This window comes from Symphalangus syndactylus, chromosome X (genome assembly GCF_028878055.3).
Source record: "Symphalangus syndactylus isolate Jambi chromosome X, NHGRI_mSymSyn1-v2.1_pri, whole genome shotgun sequence".
In the NCBI taxonomy this organism is placed as follows: Eukaryota; Metazoa; Chordata; class Mammalia; order Primates; family Hylobatidae; genus Symphalangus; species Symphalangus syndactylus.
This window is the reverse complement of record NC_072447.2, coordinates 157332426-157352118: the sequence shown is the minus strand read 5'-3', so window position 1 is coordinate 157352118 and position 19693 is coordinate 157332426. Positions and strand designations below refer to the sequence as shown.

Below are 19693 nucleotides of genomic sequence, written 5' to 3'. Positions count from 1 at the left end.
GGCTTCTTGGGATGCCTCAGGAAACTTACAGCCATGGCAGAAGGCAAAAGGGGAGTGAGCACTCCACATGGCCAAAGCAGGAGCAAGAGAGGGGTGAAGTGCCACACACTTTTAAATGACCAGATCTCATGAGAACTCACTATCATAAGTAAAGTACCAAGAGGGGATGGTGCTAAACCATCCATGAGAAACCCACCCCCATGATCCAATCACCTCTCACCAGGATCCACCTCCATTAGGGAATACAGTTCAACATGACATTCAGTGGATCCAAACTATCAGTATACTACTTTCTTTCAGTTTTGAAAGGTTCAAATCAGTTCCTTTAAAGGATTGTGTCAGTTTAAGTCAACAAATCTATTTGAAGACATTAATTTAACTCTTATTATTCTTAGCTATTATTATGACATACAAAAAAATAGCCATCATAGAAGGCTTAACATTTACTGAGTGCTTCTTATTGTTAGGGACCAAGATTAACACTGAATCTCAGTCTTAAGGAAAGAACTCTAGGAAGGTGAAAACTATGATCTCCCATTTTAGAAATTTAAAAAAAAACCCTGTTAAGTTGGCTATTAGTGATGCTAAGTTTAATCACTTGGTTAGTGACTGACCTTTTAGCTAGAAAGGTAGTTTTCCCTTCGTAATGGGTAAGTCATTTGTGGGGTGATATCTTGTCACTCCTTTCCTTGCATTCACTCCACACGATTCCTAAGACATTTAATGAACTATAATATTACACTTGTGTTCAGTATTCAGAAGGCATCTGAAGTTGTATGGCACTTAATAGAAAAGGCTTTAAAGCCCTCTTAAGGAGTTAACAGCAAAACTCTTAATTTTTTCAGCACCAGCTTCCGACTGTGTACTTCAGTGGTTCTCAGTCTCTGCTGCTCATTAGAAAAAGCGAAGACACTTTAAAACCTCAGGATGCCTGAACTGCACCCCAGACCAGTGAAATCAGAATCTCTAGGATGAGAGCCAGAGCCAGGCATTAGTAGTTTTTAAAATTTCACAGGTGATTCCCAAGTGCAAGCAAGGATGGAAACCACTGCTCTCAGGAATATCATTTCTTACCATTTTAAAATTTAAAAAGGTAGACAGTTTTGACAAGTCAATAAACTGACTTTATTATAAAAATGTGAAAAAGTGCGACACTGTTTTCTTTAAAAAAAAAAAAAGTATTAAGATTCATGATCCCTTAAAAAGAATGCAAGCATCAGAAATATAAGCTATACCATATGACTTCTAGAAAAATCAAGCTCAGAACTAAAATAGGTTTTCTGCCCAATTACTCAGATGTTAGTGTGACCTCTTAGAGAATTGGGCAGAAAATGTATTTTAGTTCTGGGCCTGATTTCCGAGAAATCATACTAGATTTCATGACAAAGAAATGAAGCTGATAATTTGGTGGAGGGAGCAGAGGGCAGCAGTCAAATTTTTCTCTGGGGTCCAAAACTGGCTGTGAGCCTCCCTCTGAGAAGAAATTGAGATCATCATGAAACATTGATGATACTCAGAAATTTCAAATCCATCAGTATACCATCTTTTCAAGCAAAGATGCCCAAACTGTACAAAAGTAGAGGTTCCAAATAAGAGCCCAACCATTAGTTATGCCCATCTTTCTGGCAACCATCAAACAAAAGAATGATGGAGAGACTATTCTTACAATAGTTAACTACACAGTAACTCTGCTTTCCAAAACCAGAAGCACCCACCCCAAGAGCATGTTGGCTAGAATTATGCAAGAGATCATTCCTTGTAGAATCTAGTCCGCCAACTTGAATCGTCTTCTGCCAGCATCCATGAGACAGTAACTGCCCAGATCCAGTATCAAGGACTGTCACCCCAGTGGTGGGGTAGTCAAGAACCCCACTGTCCTGTTAATGAATGTCTGGAGGCTGAGTGGCAGGAGATTGCAGCACACAAGCGGCCATTTGGGAGGAGAGTCATGCTAACATCACAATGGCAATAACACTCATGACAATGGGCTGCTCAGGCAAGGGTGCCCACCACCACATCTCTCCCTGCACCCAGCTCCCGTGTCAGCAATAAGGATACACATCCTTGGGGGAGACTGAAACATTGGACTCCATCTGTTGAGCCCGAGCAGGCAGGCCCTGGATCCGTCTCTGCTCTCCGACTCTGGAGAGAACCTTGGGAAGAAGAGACTCAAAAGTTCTACCTCTCCTGTAGCATGCTCCAAGTCCCCATCCCACCAGGTCCCATTGCGGGAAAGACGCTGGGTCAAAGGGTGGCTCAAAGTGGCGAGGACGCAGGGCGGACCCATAGTAGCCAGGAAGGGGACAGAAGGGGTCCCTGAGCCGGGACACTGTCCAGCACGCTGCAGGGCAAGGGAAGGGAAGCCTTCACTACGTAGATGCCATCCTATTGGTTGACAACTTGGAAGCCTTGAGTGCGGTGTTACCACATCGCCGCCACAAGGGGGCGATGAAACCCCGAACACATTCCAAGTCAAGTTTCTGCGGACCATACACAGCGACAACGCTCTTCCCAAGGAAAAACTTCCGCCCCACCACCACTAATTAGGAAGTCCAGAGCGTCACTGGACTCTGCTACTGGAGAAAATACGTGCCTAGCTAAGCAGGCCTCACCAGCCAAATGAAAATAGTGCACTGAAAGGTGGAGCTGCCTGGTCCTTGAATCATCTCGGTTTTGCATGGAGGAGTGGCAGCTGTTCTTTTGGGGGAAACCTCAACTCCCACTTCACCACCTGAAACAAAACTGCTGGCACAATAGAGCCTTGATTCACAGGTACGCCTAAATGCCTGAGCCTACTTCAATGATGGTTCAGCTAAACTGAAAACAAGGTGTGCAGCTGTGCGTGTTCAACCTCCATGCCAGCTCTGCACAATCCCAAGTGGTCACAGTGGCCTCACATAGTGGGCAGAACTCACAGCCATTCTCATACTAGCAGGATGAGGCCAACCTGCAATACTGACCTCAACCATGACCCTCACAGTCCTAGAGGCAGCCAGCTGGGAAAAAACTTCAGGAGGGACCTACCTACAAATCTTAATTCAGACAATCAGAATACAGTCTGAGGTCAGAATATTTATTACAACCTACTCAAGGTAGTTTAGAACCACCTGCTAATCTTTGCTGCCCTCACCAATAATCACAGGAAAAACAGATGCATCAAAAGACAACCCCTACCCCACTGGAGAGGCATTGGGTGGCCAGTCTCCCCACATGCAACCCAAAGGGGCACAGAGCACTTTGGTTAGCTTTGCTGTTGCCATCCCATTGCTGTGGGTAAGTCACAGGTAAAGTGGCTACAGCCACTATCACCATATATGGCATAACCCAGAGACCCAGATGTCAGGAGAGGCAGAGTGTGGGGAAGCAGGAAACAGATGATATCATATAGCAAATACGATGTGAACCTTGCATGAATTTTAATTCAAACAAACTAAATGTAAAACACTTGAGGAAATTTTGAACACTGATCAGATTTTGGATATTATGTAATTACTGTTAATGTTTGATATGATGAGGTATTATATTTATGATTTTTAGAAGTAATTCTTACCTTTTAGAGATACATACTGAAATATGATAAAATGACATTTTGATATTTGTTTCACAATAATTGGTAAAAACCAGCAGAGCTATAATTTGATGATTGTTGTGAGTGATAGATACATGGGGGGATTATTGTACTATATTCTCTACTTTTATATATTCCTGAAAGCATCCATAATAAAAAGTGAAAAAAAAAAGTTCTTATAGAAAAATATGCAGCAAAGAGGCTCATACCATTATGGTTTTGAGATGATTCATACATATTGCAAGCAAAATGGCTTATGTTTCCTTAAATGTGAGGAGAAAAACGCAAATAGGTGATTTCTGTAAAGTTCCACACATCCACTGGTAGTTTTGATTTTCAAATTCAATACATCATTCTCAAGACAGGTTAAAATGCAAACATTTTTAAATGTATGGCCTTAGAAACACACTCATATTTCACAAGAGATCATCTCCAAGATTAACAATTCTGAGTAAAACTAACCTTTAATAGTGAGTTTTCTTTCTATAAAGTCATTATTCATATATTCAACAAATACTCGGCACCTATTAAGTGCTAGGCCCCGAGTATAATGGTGAAGACAGAAGTCTTGCTCTCTGAAAGCTGATTGATATTCTAGTTGGGACTGTAGACATGGTAACATGCCAGTACAGCAAAATGTGCTAAGATTCTATGTGTGCGTGTGTGCATGTGTGTGTGTGTGTGTAAGCTTTTAAAGAATAATTCTAGGGGTTGTGGTCATAATGAGACGGTAGATTATACTTGATGGAAATTTATTTCTCATGTCCTATCACTATCTTTCTTAATTCTGAATCCCTGCAAAGCTACTTCTTTAAAATTCTGGTTTAAATGTTGTAACTAAGTAGATTAAAAAAAATAGTAGAAGTGGCACAGATGAGTTATGGCCACCCCTAATGTTTTGATAAGAATATTTCATTCACATTTCAAAGCTTAAAACCTTTTCTACGAAATAAAAATCCAAAATCTTCCCTTTCCCACCTAAATCACTTGTTTTACAATAAATAAACCCTTTGGAAACAGCCATGAGATACATTATCCTGTACGGTAGAAAACATTCCTGGACAATATCAGATTTTTCAATTATAGTAATTATGCTGCCAATTTTGTCGGCATAATTATAACACATTTAAATAGCTCTTTCTGTAATGTAAAACCAACTAAAAAAGAAAGTAGACACCAAGATACCAAAATCTTTCATGCTTAAAGGCAAATGTATTCAGTTCCTTTCCATGCAGCACACAATAAGGTTATCTATGTGCTTATTTCTTTTCCAAATCAACAGTTTGGGACAACCTTTCAGGATCCACTCATCCTCCACGGTCAGCCATCTTGCAATGTGTTCTCATACGTGTCTTGCATAGGGGTAAAGGAACCTTCTTGTTGACCTATAGACTGACCAAGTAGGGGGTGTACTGGGAGGAGAGCTAAGGACTATTGTCTCTTCTGCCACCATCAAGCTCATGGTGCCACATTAACTTGTACCAGCAGATGCTTATAGAAGCCACTCGGATTTGCCATGGCAGGGAGGAAGGCATGGGAGAAGAGGAGGAGGGACTCGATGTCCTATGATGGAGTGTAGAGGCTGCTGGCTGGAAAAAACCAGGAACAATGAACATGAGGTCATCTTCCTTAGGATGCCATGCCAAGCAGAAAGCCTCCGAAAAATCCCCCAGTCACTAGAACATTCTTCTTCACAAATGACACCACCTGAAAACAGAAGATAGTACAATGGGTTGTTTTGCTAAGGATGTTAATAATATTAAGAATCATCTCTATTGTACCTATGCCAGTCTTAACAATGTCAATCCCCTCATCGGTTACGTAATTTGCACTTTACCCAAAGGGCAATGGACTTACATTAATATATGAAACATATATTATGAAACATATGAAATGTGAACATATGAAAATGACTACTGGCTGGTGTGGGGAGAGTAAGACTAGAGAGAGCCTGATGGGAAGGAGGATGCACATCAGGAGGTGGAGACAATGGCTCTTTGAATCAAGGACAGTTATGGGGAAAGAGTAAAGCTGCACTAAATAAACTGGTTACAGAGGCAATTCTGTTTCCAATTTTGCTCCTTCCTTCCTCTTTGGCATCTACCCTCCAATAGAGGCTTCTCATTTCCTGAAGTCTCTCCCCTAAATCTCTCCATCCATGCATTCCCCTCTGAAACCTGCTCCCAGGTAGATGCTATAAATTATCATTCTCACACTTCACCACATCTAACATGATTAACACGTGACGTTCTTATTTCCTTAAGTTCCCAAAGCTTCCCACCTCCCCTCTACCCTCCTGGAATAGCTCCCGGTCATCTGAGACTCAGTGCATACATTCAGACACTCTTTATGGCTCCTTAGTCTGTGCTCTACCAATCGCCTGACCACTCCCCACCCTTCCAATTTCAGAGACAATTTTGGTAAGTGGCTCAGACTTCCTCTTTCTCCTAAGTGTGATCACCACCTTAGAAAGTGTTCATATGAAGAAGACATCCAACATCCTGGCCTGATCATTTCTTGAACTCAAGTACAGTGACTTCCATCTCCAAACCACCTAAGCTACTCACACCCTGACATTCCCCTAACATTTTTCACACTACCACCCCATCCTCCTAGGACCACTGTCTTCTAACCCTCCAGTAAGCCCTTACTCCAACTATGCCTATGTCTTCCTGCCTCATTTCCACTCCTCCCCCAACTCTCCTGGACCTCTACATTTCCTTAAATGAAGCACTTTTGTCATCTGCCATTGGGGTAAAGAAAAAAAATCATACAACTTCCTGAAAAAATTGGTTTCGTTTATTATTTTTACTACTCTTTCTTCAACTTGCTAATTTGGCTTTCAACTCCACCACCCCACTAAACTGTTCTCACTGAAGTCATCTTGTTGCTAAATACTGAACTAAATCTTCATCCTGTTTCTCAAATCAGACCACCGGCTCTATGAGTAGGAAAACCAGCCACTACATCCCCAGGGCCTGTGACAGTGAACTCAATTCCAAATTATCTGGTTACTTTATAACAAACTCCCTCTGTGAGTCAACAGTTGGTTCTAATCAAATATTAACTTTATGCTTTTTATCATGTACACTTCCAGTATTATTTTAAAAGTTTTCAGCAAGGTGCCGTGGCTCACATCTGTAATGCCAGCACTTTGGGAGGCCAAGGTGGGAATACTGCTTGAGCCCAGAAGTTTGAGACCAGCCAGGACAACACAGGGAGACCCTGTCTCTCCAAAAAATTTAAAACTTCACTGGGTGTGGTGGTACACACCTATAGACCCAGCTACTCAGAAGGCTGAGGTCGGAGGATCGCTTGGTTGAGGCAACAGTGAGCCATGACTGTGCCACTGCACTCCAGCCTGGGCGACAGAGTGAGACCTCTCTTACAAAATTTGTTTTTACTCACTGTGGTGAGTCACTGTGCCCAGCCATGCATTATTTTTATAAACATTTGAATAATAAAGTTTTCATGACATAAAAAATGTAACTTTCCTAACTTTGAGGAGAGACAGAAGGAAGAATGGAAAGAGGAACCATCTGGGCTCTGGGCTCCTGTAGATACCCACCTCTGCCACCTTCCCACTCTGGGTAAAGGCACCAGCTTTGACCAGCCACTTGCCAATCACCAGCACGAAGAGCCACTCACAACATGAGAAGCCTGAGGTGCACACAGGGTATTTCTCCTCCCCTGCACTCAATCTGTCTGTTTTCCCTGTGAGGCTAGAGTGAGCTAATGGGAGAATCTCTCATCACTCCAGGCTACAGAAAGTACCAGCTATCTTCTTGACACCCTGATCCTTGTTTATTTCTCCCCAGTTCAGTATACTTATTTATTTGCGACATCTGACATATTTCTAAAGGTAATAAAGCAACAGCAAAATATATCCTTTTAAAAAGGAAGGACTTCTCCTGTCCCTGCAGTGCCAGGTTATAATCTAACTTGGCTTTAATGAACAAGATCAGGGGTTAGCAAACTACAGCCCATGGGCCAAATCCAATCTGAACCTGTTTTTAAATAAAGTTTTATTGCAACACAGCCACATCCACTTATTTAATATATCATCTATGGCTATTTTCATGATATACAGTGGAGTTGAATACTTGTGACATTTCCACCAGTTATATGCAGAACAAGCAGAGCATGAATGTTTCAGAGATACGCGTGTATAGTGACAAAATGGGACTCAAAATAATTATACTGGCCATATATCCTTCCCACCTACTATGCTGCCCCACATTCCTACAAGAACTGGTTAAAGGGATAATCACTCCACAAATGTTCACAGACAAAGGTCACCAAACACTTAATTATCCAGCTTTTAAAAATGTTCTGAAGTGATGATATTCCAAGTTAGTTTTGTCTCATTACTCTAAGTTCTTTGTAATGCTTAAGCCCTGTCCATCACTGAGATATGGTGCAATCGGGTTAAGCCCTGTATTTGTCTGCACTGTTCACACACTACACATGAACAATGCAAGTCTCACCTCCTCAGCTTTGCTCCTGACCTCAGTAGGTATCTGATTGCTCTTACGGATCTTCAGCTGCTCTTTGGCTTTCTTCATGTCCTTCTCCACTCGTTGCCAGTCAACTTTGATGTAGCCAGTATGGTTTGCAAGCTACAGTATCAACAATAATGACAACAAGAAATGAGAAACAGATTTGTTATTTCTTTTAGTCAGAATAAATCCTGAAGTAGACTCTCGAAACCCTCTGACTTTCCATTTTTGGAGACATCTGCCATTTGATTCTTTGTATCATGATGACATCTACTCAGCATCCCCCCTATATGCGAAGCCATATGCCTGGCACTAGAAATAACTACTGGCAATTCTTTTAAATTATTTATACTCTTACAACCCTTTTAGAAAGAGTTACGTAAGATGAAAATCAAGGTGAGGGGTCAAGATGTAGGGTGAAGAGATGGACCTTACAGCTGATACAAATGTTTCCAGAGAATGTGAACAGAACAAAGCATTCAGGCAGTTATTACTGTTGCTTAACAGGAAGAAATCTAGCATCTGGCCCCACAGAGATTTCTCATGAGCAACTTCATACAAAGGGGTATTAAGAGAACCACATCCAAAGACACCTGCAGCATATATCTATTTCCCTTGATAAAAACAGCAGGCACAAACACTAAAACTCAGTGTAAATCTGATTCAAGCATGTAGTTTTTTGATGATGGATTAATATCATCCAAGGAATGAAGAGAATGACTATAGCCAAACAATCAATGCCCTATCAATATCACTTCTCTCTCCCAAATTTTTGGCAAGTCATATCTACCTGGATATCTCAAAATACCCGAAACTAAAAGTCTTCACCTTGCTAGAGTCTCCTCCTGCACTGTTGCTCTTCCTCTAGGCCCTATTTTAGCTAACGGCACCACCAGTCACCCAAACAGACTAGAGAAAATACTTGTGATGTGTATCATAAACAAAACACTGATACTCAAAAAAGTGAACTTCTTCTAGAGATCAGTAAGAAAGAAAATTCACTTTAAAAATGGGTAAGGGCAATTCAGAGGAAAGTGTCCATGAAAAGGAAAAAGTTCAACTTCACAAGTAATCAAGCCATAGTACCTTTACTTATGAGTCTATAACTGGAAATACACAAAAGTCTATCAACACATGAATGGATAAACAAATTGTATCATATTTACACAATAGAATATTACTTAGTACTAAAAAGAACAAACTACAGCAACCACATAGTTGAGTATCACTATTTGTACCTAAAAGAAGGCTCTGGTTCATTTACTCCACCCTGTTTATCCCACAAAATCCTGCTATTAAACTGAGAGAATACATTGACTAGCTATTTGAAGGCTCTTACATAAAAACAGCGATATGCAGATTGACCAAACTGGTGGCGTGTTTCCTGCTTTTCCTGCAGTTATCACCTGGCCTAACCTCAAGGCAAGACTCAAGAAACATCTGACAAAATTCAACGCAAATTCATGATAAAACTCTCAGAGAAAGAGGAATAGAGGGGAACTTCCTCAACTTGATAAAGAACATCTACAAAAAAAAACCCTGCAGCTAACACTGTACATAATGGTGAAAGAATGAATGCAGGGAACAAGGCAAAGATGTCCGCCCTCTCCACTCCTATTAAATATCATACCAGAAGTGAACTCAGAGTCAGCACAACAAGGCAAGAAAAAGAATTAGGAGACATCCTGATTCACAAGGAAGAGGTCAAACTGTCTCCAATCATAGACATCTTTGTGTACATAGAAAATTTCACAGACTTCAACAAAAAACAAAAACTCCTAGACTAAAAAAGTGAGTTTAGCAGGGTCACAGAATACAAATTCACACAAAACCAACTGAATTTCTATATGCTAGCAATTTGAACTGGAAATGAAAAATGTTTAAATGATTTACAACAATGGGTGCAAAAAATAATTAAATATTAGGTACAAATCAAATAAAACATACAGGATCCGTATACTGAGAACTACAAAACGCTGAAGAAAGACCTCAAAGACAACCTAAATAAATGGAGAGACACATCATGTACATGGAATGGAATACTCAACACAGAAATGATGCCCAGTTCTCTACAAATTATCTATAGATTTACTGCAATCCCAAATCACAAATCCCAGTAGGATTTCTTATAGATACATAAGTAAGCTGGTTCTAAAATTTATATGGAAAGGCAAAGGAACTGGAATCACCAAAATGAATCTGAAAAAGAACAGAGTTGGGGGAATCACACTACCTGATTCAAGATTTACTATAATGCTACAGTAGTCAAGACAGTGTGTGATACTGAAGAAGAGATAGACACACAGACCAACAGAACAGAATAAAAAGTACAGAAACGGACGTGGACAACTACAACAAACTGATCGTTTACAAGGGTGCAAAAGTAGTAATGGTGGTGGTGAAGTCCCCTGGGTGGCCCAGGCCAGGATTGCGAGGTGACTTCCTGCTCTCCTTGGCATTACTGGGGGACTGCACTGCAGGGGTAAAGCAACACCAGAACTAGGAAAAGCAGCCTCTCCCGCTGCAAGGTCCCTCCAGCGCCCTCTACTGACAAAGCTCAACATCCTACTTCCATTGCAGCACAACAAGTAGAGGGAGCCGAATAAACTGAAAACTGGCAAGCGTTGTTGCTGGGCTCTGAAAGCTGCAAAAAGTGCTGGAAAGGATCTACAGCTTGGTAAGAAAAAGCAACTACATTCATAAAGACGTAAAGGAAAAATTTCACTGTTCACAGATGGCATAAAAAGATTTTATAGACAAAACCCAAAAGAATCCCAGACAAGTCAGAAATAAGAGACTTTTTTAACAAGGTGGCTGGCTGAAAGAGCAACATAAAATATCAACTGTATTTCAACACACTAGCATGAATCAGAATGTGTAGTTTTAAAAATCGTATCATCCACAAGAGCAACTAAAGTTATAAGGTATTCAGTAATAAAACTGAATCACAGATGTACAAGATCTATATGGAAAAATAATAAAAGTCTATTCAAAGGCATTAAAGAAGACCTAAATAACTGGAGAGAAAACCCATGTTCACAGATAGAATACTCAATATCATAAGAGATATCTACATGGTTCCAATGCAATTCCAATAAAAATTTCAACAGGATTTTTGAAAATAACTGACAAGTCTGATCTAAAATTTAGATGAATGAGCAGAAACACAAAAGTAGCTGCAACCCTCCTGAAGAATAAGGTGGAGGAATTTGCATTACCAAATATTAAGCTTTAGTACTGTCATAAAGATAGAAAGTTGACCAGTGGAACAGAACACAGAAACCAGAGTCACAGACACACATACATGGGTTCTGATATATGAAAGAGACAATGCTGCAAATGTTGGGAATGGGAAGAATTATTCACTAAATTCTGCTCAATTATCAGTATGGAAAAAAGGAAACTGGATCCCTACGTCAAACTATAACTTGTGATATAACTGATCTCCCAACATTATGCTTGCCTCCTGCTCTCACTCCTCTGGTGACAGATAACATGAGTGCCTGCCATAGATTCTCCATGTCTCACCTCTGCAGCAAAGCAGTGTCCCTGTACCCCTTGAATATTGGAATTATCCAACACCAGAATCTCATTTTGAGGTGCCTTTCTAGAGACATTTTCATTACCAATTATTTCTGTCAGGGCCCCAAAAAGAAACAGAAGACACACTCAAATTAAAACATTTCAAAGCAGTATTAAAATGTTTATGAAGTTTGGGGCAGCATATAAGGGAAACCACAGGGATAGAGCTGTTACTGCACTTTCACCTGAAGGGTCAAGGGGAAGGAGAGAGAGGTGTGAGGAGGGGCCCCACCTTGCAGGGAGTCTGACCTGTCCAGCAACAGAGCCAGCACCTAACAAGCCCACAGGGAAGCAGCCAACAAAAGTGATGCTGCATGACTTCTGAGGCTTGGGCAACAAAGGAGATGCAACTTGCACCACGTTTCTGGAGAACTGTGCTTGGGAGTCCTGAGGTCATGGTGGTGTGAGGAAGCCTATATCGGCACAGGAACCACATGGAAGAGCATTAAGACCATGGACAGGGGGGAAATAAGGAGAGGAGGAGGGAAGACAAACAGAGACAGAGAGACAAAGAGGCCCCACAAGTCCAGACCTACCCCAGCCCTCTGATCATCTGGCCTGTAACCACATGAGACTCTGATCCACAAGCACCTACCTTAACCCTCCCCAAACTCCTGTAACCATGAGAGAGAATAAAGTGATCATTATTTGAAGCCATTAGGTTTGGGGGAATTTGTCACGCAGCAATACCACACTCAAGCCAGCTACAGCCTGATTTTCCTTCTTCAATACATTTGATTTTCACCTGACCTATCTGCAAAACTCACTCCAATCATGGTGCTAATGCAGAACCTACCTTGCAAAAGTGAGGGTTGCCAACTGTGGGAAGAGACAAACGGCTGTGAATTCAGACTCTGGCATGATTCAGCAAGTTATAGCTCCCACAGCACAGCAGCTCTATGCACCGCTGCACAGCAGAATCACCTCAGGAGTTTTAAATTTTTCGATGAAATCAGACTGTGGGTCAGGAGTGGCACATGTTGGCTCTTTAAAAAAACTTCTAGGTGATTCCAATGTGGAGCCAAATTTGAATACCAATGCTGCAGAGCTAAGAAATGTATGCCTAATACAATCAAATGTCAGTTTTCTTTTGTTTTTGGAGAAACTGCTCCCTTTTTCTTTTTCAGGTCTTGTTTGTTAGTCTCTCCTAAGCAGTCTCAGAGAACTGGCAGCCACTGGTTCTGAAACTATGGGTCAAGGAGACAGCAGATGACATCTGACTGTACTGTCACTTAGCTCCCATTTCTCATCACATGCTCAACGTCCCCTCTGTAAAAGCTAGCTATATTAGCATATGAGACTAAATCATCACAGCACACTTGTATTTTTGAAATCACATCTGCTTAATAATTCAGCTGGTCTTAAAAACTCTTTTAAGGGAGCTATGATAAGGAATTTGCACTTCTGTCCCCACATGAGGAAATAAAATGTGACTGGCAAATAACATTTACTAGTATGATGAATAAAATTTGACTCAAACAGTCACTAGCATTTAAAATAGTACATGAAAACAAGTGCAAAGGCTAGTCTAGTGTGACATAGCCAGGACTGTATTACAACTCCCCACACCACATTCCTTAATGGGCAGGTGGAATTTCCAAACATCTGAGAACATTTCACATACAGACCTGAAGGAGAAAAAATCCACCTCCCACAGCTGTTGCAGCCAACTTTCCAACCTTCTGGAATATGAAACCCGTGCACCTACAAAAACAAACCAACATCAGACAAATTGATGAGCTGTCAGTTACACACAAACATGCATTTCTGGCAATGTTCATATCTTAATTAGCTTAAGATGATCTAGCTCCTTCCTACCCCCTACATAAAGCCAGCCCCAAGAGGAGCATGACATAAGGAAATCAAATCTTGGCTCTACAAATCTTGTGGTCTTGAGTAATTCCCTTAAAACTCTCAGGTTATATTTTTAAAAGATGACTCTGGTTACATTGTGGAGAAGAGATTAAAGGGGGAGGACGAAGGCAGAGACTAGTTAAGAGGGTGAAGTAGCGATCCAGAAGAGAAGTGAATGCCAATGGGCCAAGGTAGAGATGGCAAGGAGGGAGCAGACCTGAGGAACTGTTTGTGAAGAAAAAAATAAAACACTCCTGAGTTTGAGGACAGGATGGTTGCAAGGGATAAGGCACAAGATTCTGTCCTGAATGTGGCATTTTTTACAATATAAAAACAAGGAAGAGGAATAGAGGAAAAGATGCGGGAAGGGACGGGAGGAGATAACGTCATTTTGAGTATGTTGAATGCAAAATGTCTATATGATATCTGAGTGGCAACATCTCGTAGCCAGTTTCATATAATTATGTGTTTCTTTATTATTGTCTATCTTCCTGACCCCACCCGATACTAAAATGTAAGCTTCATGAAGGCAGAGATTTTGTTGTGTTCATTGCTGAACACATATCAGCTGTAATCATTAACCATTGTTGAAAAAATCCTCCCTAGACTCCAATTCTCCAGCCACCTTCCCTTTTCTCTGCTCTCCTTTACAGCAAAACTACTTTGAGGCCGTCTCTTTTGTCCTGTGTCCATATTCTCTTACACCTACACCATTCAGGCTTTTGTCCCATGACTTCAATGAAACCATTCCTATCAAGGTTACCACTGATCTTGACCTTACCAAATGCTAGTGTTCACTTCTCAGCTTTAATCTCATCTGACCTACAGCAGCTTTTGACACAGCTGATTACTGTCTCCTTTTTTTAAAAAAGGAATTTTATTGTGTATATTTGAGGTTTACAACATGATGTTATGGGATACATATAGACAAGTAAAGTGGATACTATAATGAATCAGATTAATATATATATCATCTCACATACTTACTTTTTTGTGATAAGAGCAGCTAAAATCCACTTAATTCACAGAAATCCCTAAGGCAATACAGCTGCAGTCCTCATGCTGTACATTGGATCTCTAGACTTGCTCCTCTTACATATTTGCTACTTTGTATCCTTTGACCTACATCTTCCCATTTCCTCCCATCCTATCCCTGGTAACCAGTTTTATTTCTTTATATTTATTATATTATACAACTGTATATATGACTTTTTCCCCACACATATGAGATCATGCAGTATTTTGTCTTTCTGTGTCTGGCTTATTTCACTTAGCATAATGTCCTCCAAAATCTATGCTGTGGCAAACAGCACAATCTCCTTTTTTAAAGCTAAATAGTATCCCACTGCATACACATTTTCTCTATCCATTCATCCATTGATGGACACTTAGGATGTTTCCATATCTTGGGTACTGTAAATTAATGCTGCACTGAACATGAGAGAGGAGATATCTTTATGAGGTGGTGATTTCATTTCTTTGGGGTATATACTCAGAAGAGGAATTGCTGGGTCACATGGTAGTTCTAATTTTAATTTCTTTAGGAACCTCCATACTGTTTTCCATAATGGTTTACCAATCTACATTCCCGCCAACAGTGTACTAGGGTTCCTTTTTCTCCACACCCTCATCAACAATTATCTCTTGTCTTTTTGATAACAGCCATTCTAACAGGCGTCAGTTGATATCTCATTGTGGTTTTAATTTGCATTTCCCTGATAACTGGTGGTGCTAAGCATCTTTTCCTATACCTCTGGTGGCCATTTCTATGCCTTCTTTGGGGAAACGTCTGTTCAGGTCTTTTCCCCATTTTTAAAATCAGGTTATTTGTTGTTCTGCTATTGTACTCTCTCCTTCTTGACATCTTTTTGCTCTGGAATACCATTCTCTCTTGGTTTTCCTCATATATCACTGGCCATTCCTTATGAGACAATTTTGCTGACTCCTCCCTCTTTCTGACTCCTGAATGTTAGGTTGTTCTGAGGGCTCCGTCCTAGAACCTCGTTGCTCTGTGTATTCACTTTCTATCTGCTGGGTCTATACCATGATCTCTGATGTAGGTTACTGTTACAGCTCCTCATCTGGACTCCTTACCTCCACTTTCACAACACCCTAGAATCTATTCCCAATATAGCAACTCATACAGTCCTAAAACAGGGGTCGACAAACCACAGCCTGGGAGCCAAACCCTGCCAGATGTCTCTTTGTAAATCAAGTTGCAACAGAGATTGTGTGATCCATAAAGCCTACAATATTTACCATATGGGCTCTTTACAGAAAAACTTTGCTGACCCCTACTCTAAAATGTAAGATCAAGGTACACTTCTGCTCATAACCTTCCAGTAGCTTCCCTCCTCACTAAGAGAGAAAGTTAAAGCCTTACACTTAACATCTTGTCTCCCATTACCTCACTACCCTCATTGTCTACTGTTCTCCCCTTATTACATTTCAGCTCAGTAAGAGAAAGAACTACAAATACAACAATGCATGCAGAACCTCATAAGACTTTTAATCTTTTTTAAACAAAAGTTAGATGTCAGGCAGTATATTTCTGAAGCGACTCTGAAATTGGAAGGGTGGTAGGACCAGTAAATAAATGATAAGGGTCCATTTTAAGAGCATTCCACTGTTCAGACTTACTAAAGTATAATCAGAGTAACTGATACATATTTAGAATGGTTACAGATTTTTGCTGTTACAAAAATTGTTGCACTGTTTATAACACCTGGCTTTTTCTCTTTTTAAAACAAAACACACATTTTAAATAAAGCCTAATAATAAAGCAAGACCCAAAAAGATCAAGTGATTTCTAAGTAATTGCATCCAAGAACAAGAATCAAGCACATTTATAAGAATAAAAAATATCTAGCACCCAATGAAGTAAAATTCATAATATCTGCCATCTAATTAAAAACTACCAGGCTTGCAAGGCAGAAAAATATGAACCATAATAAAAAAAAAAAAACTAAAAGAAACCCAGAAATGATACTGATGAAAAAATTAGTAGACAAAAGCATTAAAAGTTATTACAATTATATTCCATATGTTCAAGAAGCTAGAGAAAAGATTGCACATAATAAGTAGAGGCAAGGAAGCTCTTTTAAAAACATGCAAATCTTGGCTGGGTACAGTGGCTCATGCCTGTAATCCCAGTACTTTAGGAGGCCAAGGCAAGAGGATTGCTTGAGCCCAGGGCAAGAGGATTGCTTGAGCCCAGGTGTTTAAGGCCAGCCTGGGCAACATAGTGAATCCTCATCTCTCCAAAAATAACTTTTTTAAATTAGCCAGGCACGGTGGCATGCACCTGCAGTTCCACTATTCAAGAGGCTGAGGTGGGAGGATCTCTTGAGCCCAGGAGATAGAGGTTGCAGTGAGCTGTGACTGTGCCACTGCACTCCAGCCTAAGCAACAGAGCAAGAAAGTCTCAAAAAAAAGATGCAAATCAAACTTCTAGAAATAAAAACTACAATGTCTGAGACAAAAAATATAGCAGTTTAGACACTGTAGAACATTAATAAACTTCATGAAATAGCAATAAAAACTATCAAAAATGAAACAGAAAAGAGACAAAAAAATGAAAACGGTTATGATACTGAACTATAGTTAGACAAGATGTCACCTTGGGGGGAACTGGGGAATGGGTACAAGACCTCTATGGATTATTTCTAACCGCATGTGAATCTACAATTATCTCAAAACAAAGTTTTTAAAAAGTAAACAGTATTAATGAACTGTGGAAAAACTTCACACAGCCTAATAAATGTGTAATTGGAATCACTGAAGGAGGACAGAAAAAAATATTTGAAGGACAACAGAAAATATTCCAAGCTTCGTGAAAACTATAAATCCACAGATCCAAAAAGCTCAATGAAATCTAAGCAAAAGAAACAAAGGCCAGGCATGGTGGCTCACACTTGTAATCCCAGCACTTTGGGAGGCTGAGGCAGGAGGATCACCTGAGGTCAGGAGTTCGAGACCAGCCTGGCCAACATGGTGAAACCCCATCTCTACTAAAAATACAAAAATTAGCCAGGCGCGGTGGTGCACACCTGTAATCCCAGCTACTCCAGAGGCTGAGGCACGAGAATCACCTGAACCTGGGAGGTGGAGGTTGCAGTGAGCTGAAATCTTGCCACTGCATTCCAGCCTGGGTGACAGAGAAAGAGTCCATTTCAAAAAAAAAAAAAAAAAAAAAAAGATAGAAAAACAAAACTATAGCAAGGTATAACATAATCAAACTGCTTAAAACAAATAGTAAAGAGGAAATATTTTTTTCTTTTTTCTTTTTTTTTTTTTTGAGACAGAGTCTTGCTGTCGCCCAGGCTGGAGTGCAGTGGCACAATCTCGGCTCACTGCAAGCTGCGCCTCCCGGGTTCATGCCATTTTCCTGCCTCAGCCTCTCCGAGTAGCTGGGACTACAGGCGCCCGCCACCACGCCCAGCTAACTTTTTGTATTTTTTAGTAGAGACAGGGTTTCACCGTGTTAGTCAGGATGGTCTCGATCTCCTGACATCATGTTCCACCTGCCTCAGCCTCCCAAAGTGCTGGGATTACAGGCGTGAGCCACCGCGCCCGGCCTAGAGGAGATTTTAAAAGGAGCCTGAAGGGGGAAAAAAGAGGTATTGGGTACAGAGGAATAAGGTTTGAAGTGAACACATTTCTCATAGAAAATAATACAAAGCCAAAAGATAATGAAATGACACTTTTAATGTACTGAAAAAAAAGCAACAACCCTGTCAATCTAGAATTCTACACTAAGTGATCTTGCAAAAACAGAAATGAAATAAAGACCTTTTTCACAGATTCAAAACCTGAAAAAAAAATATCCCCAGCAGACCAGCAATATAAGAAATGTTAAAGGAAGTCTTTCAGGCAGGGGAAAATGATATCATATAGAAATCAGGATCCACACAAAGGCATGAAGAGCACAAGAAATGGAAACTATCGAGTGAAATGTGAAAGGCTTCCTTCTTGTTATTAAAAACTATAAAAATTCAACATTTAATGCAAAAATAGTAAGAATGTATTATGAATTTATATAAAAGTAAAATTTATAGCAATGAAAACAAAGGGGGAAGGGGACAATGGAAGCATACTGTTATATCATATATGAAGCGTTAGATTTCTTGAAGGCAGACTATAAGTAGAAGATGTATCCTATAAACCCTAAAGCAACCACTAAAATTACACAATGAACAGTTATAGCTAATAAGCCAACAAAGGACATAAATGTAATTATGAAAATATCCATGAAAACAGAATTATGAAAACGGAATTGAAAATATTTGATCTAAGCAACAAAAGAAATAAATTGGACCTCATCAAAATTAAAAATTGGACTTCATCAAAATTAAAAACTTTCTTGTATCAAAGAACATTATCAAAACAGTGAAAAGACAAGTTAGAGAACAGGACAAAATATTTGCAAATCATGTCTGGTAAGGATCTAGAATCCAGAACATATAAAGAACTCTTACAGCTCAATAACAAAAAGATAAACTCAATTAAAAAATGGGCAAAGGACTTGAGTTGACATTTATCTGGAGAAGATATACAAATGGCCAGCAAGTACATGAAAAGATGCTCAAAAGTTAGGTGGGTCCTCAAAAAAGTAAACATAGAATTATCATATGATCCAACAATTCCACTCCTGGGTATATACAAAAAAAAAGAAGACCTAAAAATAGGTACTGAAAAAATACTTACACCCAATGTTCATAGCAGCATTATTCACAACAGTCAAAAGGTGGAAACACCCCAGATGTCCACCAACAGATGTATGGATGAACAAACTGTGGCATATACATACAGTGGAATCCTATTGAGCTATAAAAAGGAATGAAGTAGCAATATATACACACTATAACATGGATGAACCTCAAAAGCATTATGCTAAGTGAAAGAAGCCAAACACGAAAGTTCACCCATTGCATGATTCAATCTATATGAAATATTCAGAATAGGTCAATCCATAAGGACAGAAAGCAGACTGTGGTTGCCAGGAGTTGTAGGAGGGAAGAATTAGGAGTAACTGCTCAATGGGTACTCAGTTTTATTTGCAGGTGATAAAATTATTTTAAAACCATATAGAGATAGTGGTTGTACAATACTGTGAATGTACTAAGTTGTACTAAGCTATTCACTTTAAAATGGTTAGTTTTATGTTATGTGAACTTCACCTCAGTATATA

The 19693-nt window shown here is 39.9% G+C and overlaps 1 protein-coding gene across 1 annotated transcript in view; it reads right to left on the bottom strand.

Moving 5' to 3' along the window:
* Positions 1-3399: 3399 nt before the first annotated feature.
* The window catches only part of FUNDC2 (FUN14 domain containing 2), a 30493-nt gene continuing 14199 nt past the window's right edge, over positions 3400-19693 (bottom strand). The window contains exons 5-7 of the mRNA XM_055269184.2: positions 13278-13353; positions 8056-8187; positions 3400-5275 (exon numbers count right to left, since the gene is read on the bottom strand). Coding sequence (XP_055125159.1) covers positions 5198-5275; positions 8056-8187; positions 13278-13353 — 286 coding nt within the window. The 3' untranslated portion in view covers positions 3400-5197. The remainder of the gene's footprint in view (positions 5276-8055; positions 8188-13277; positions 13354-19693) is intronic.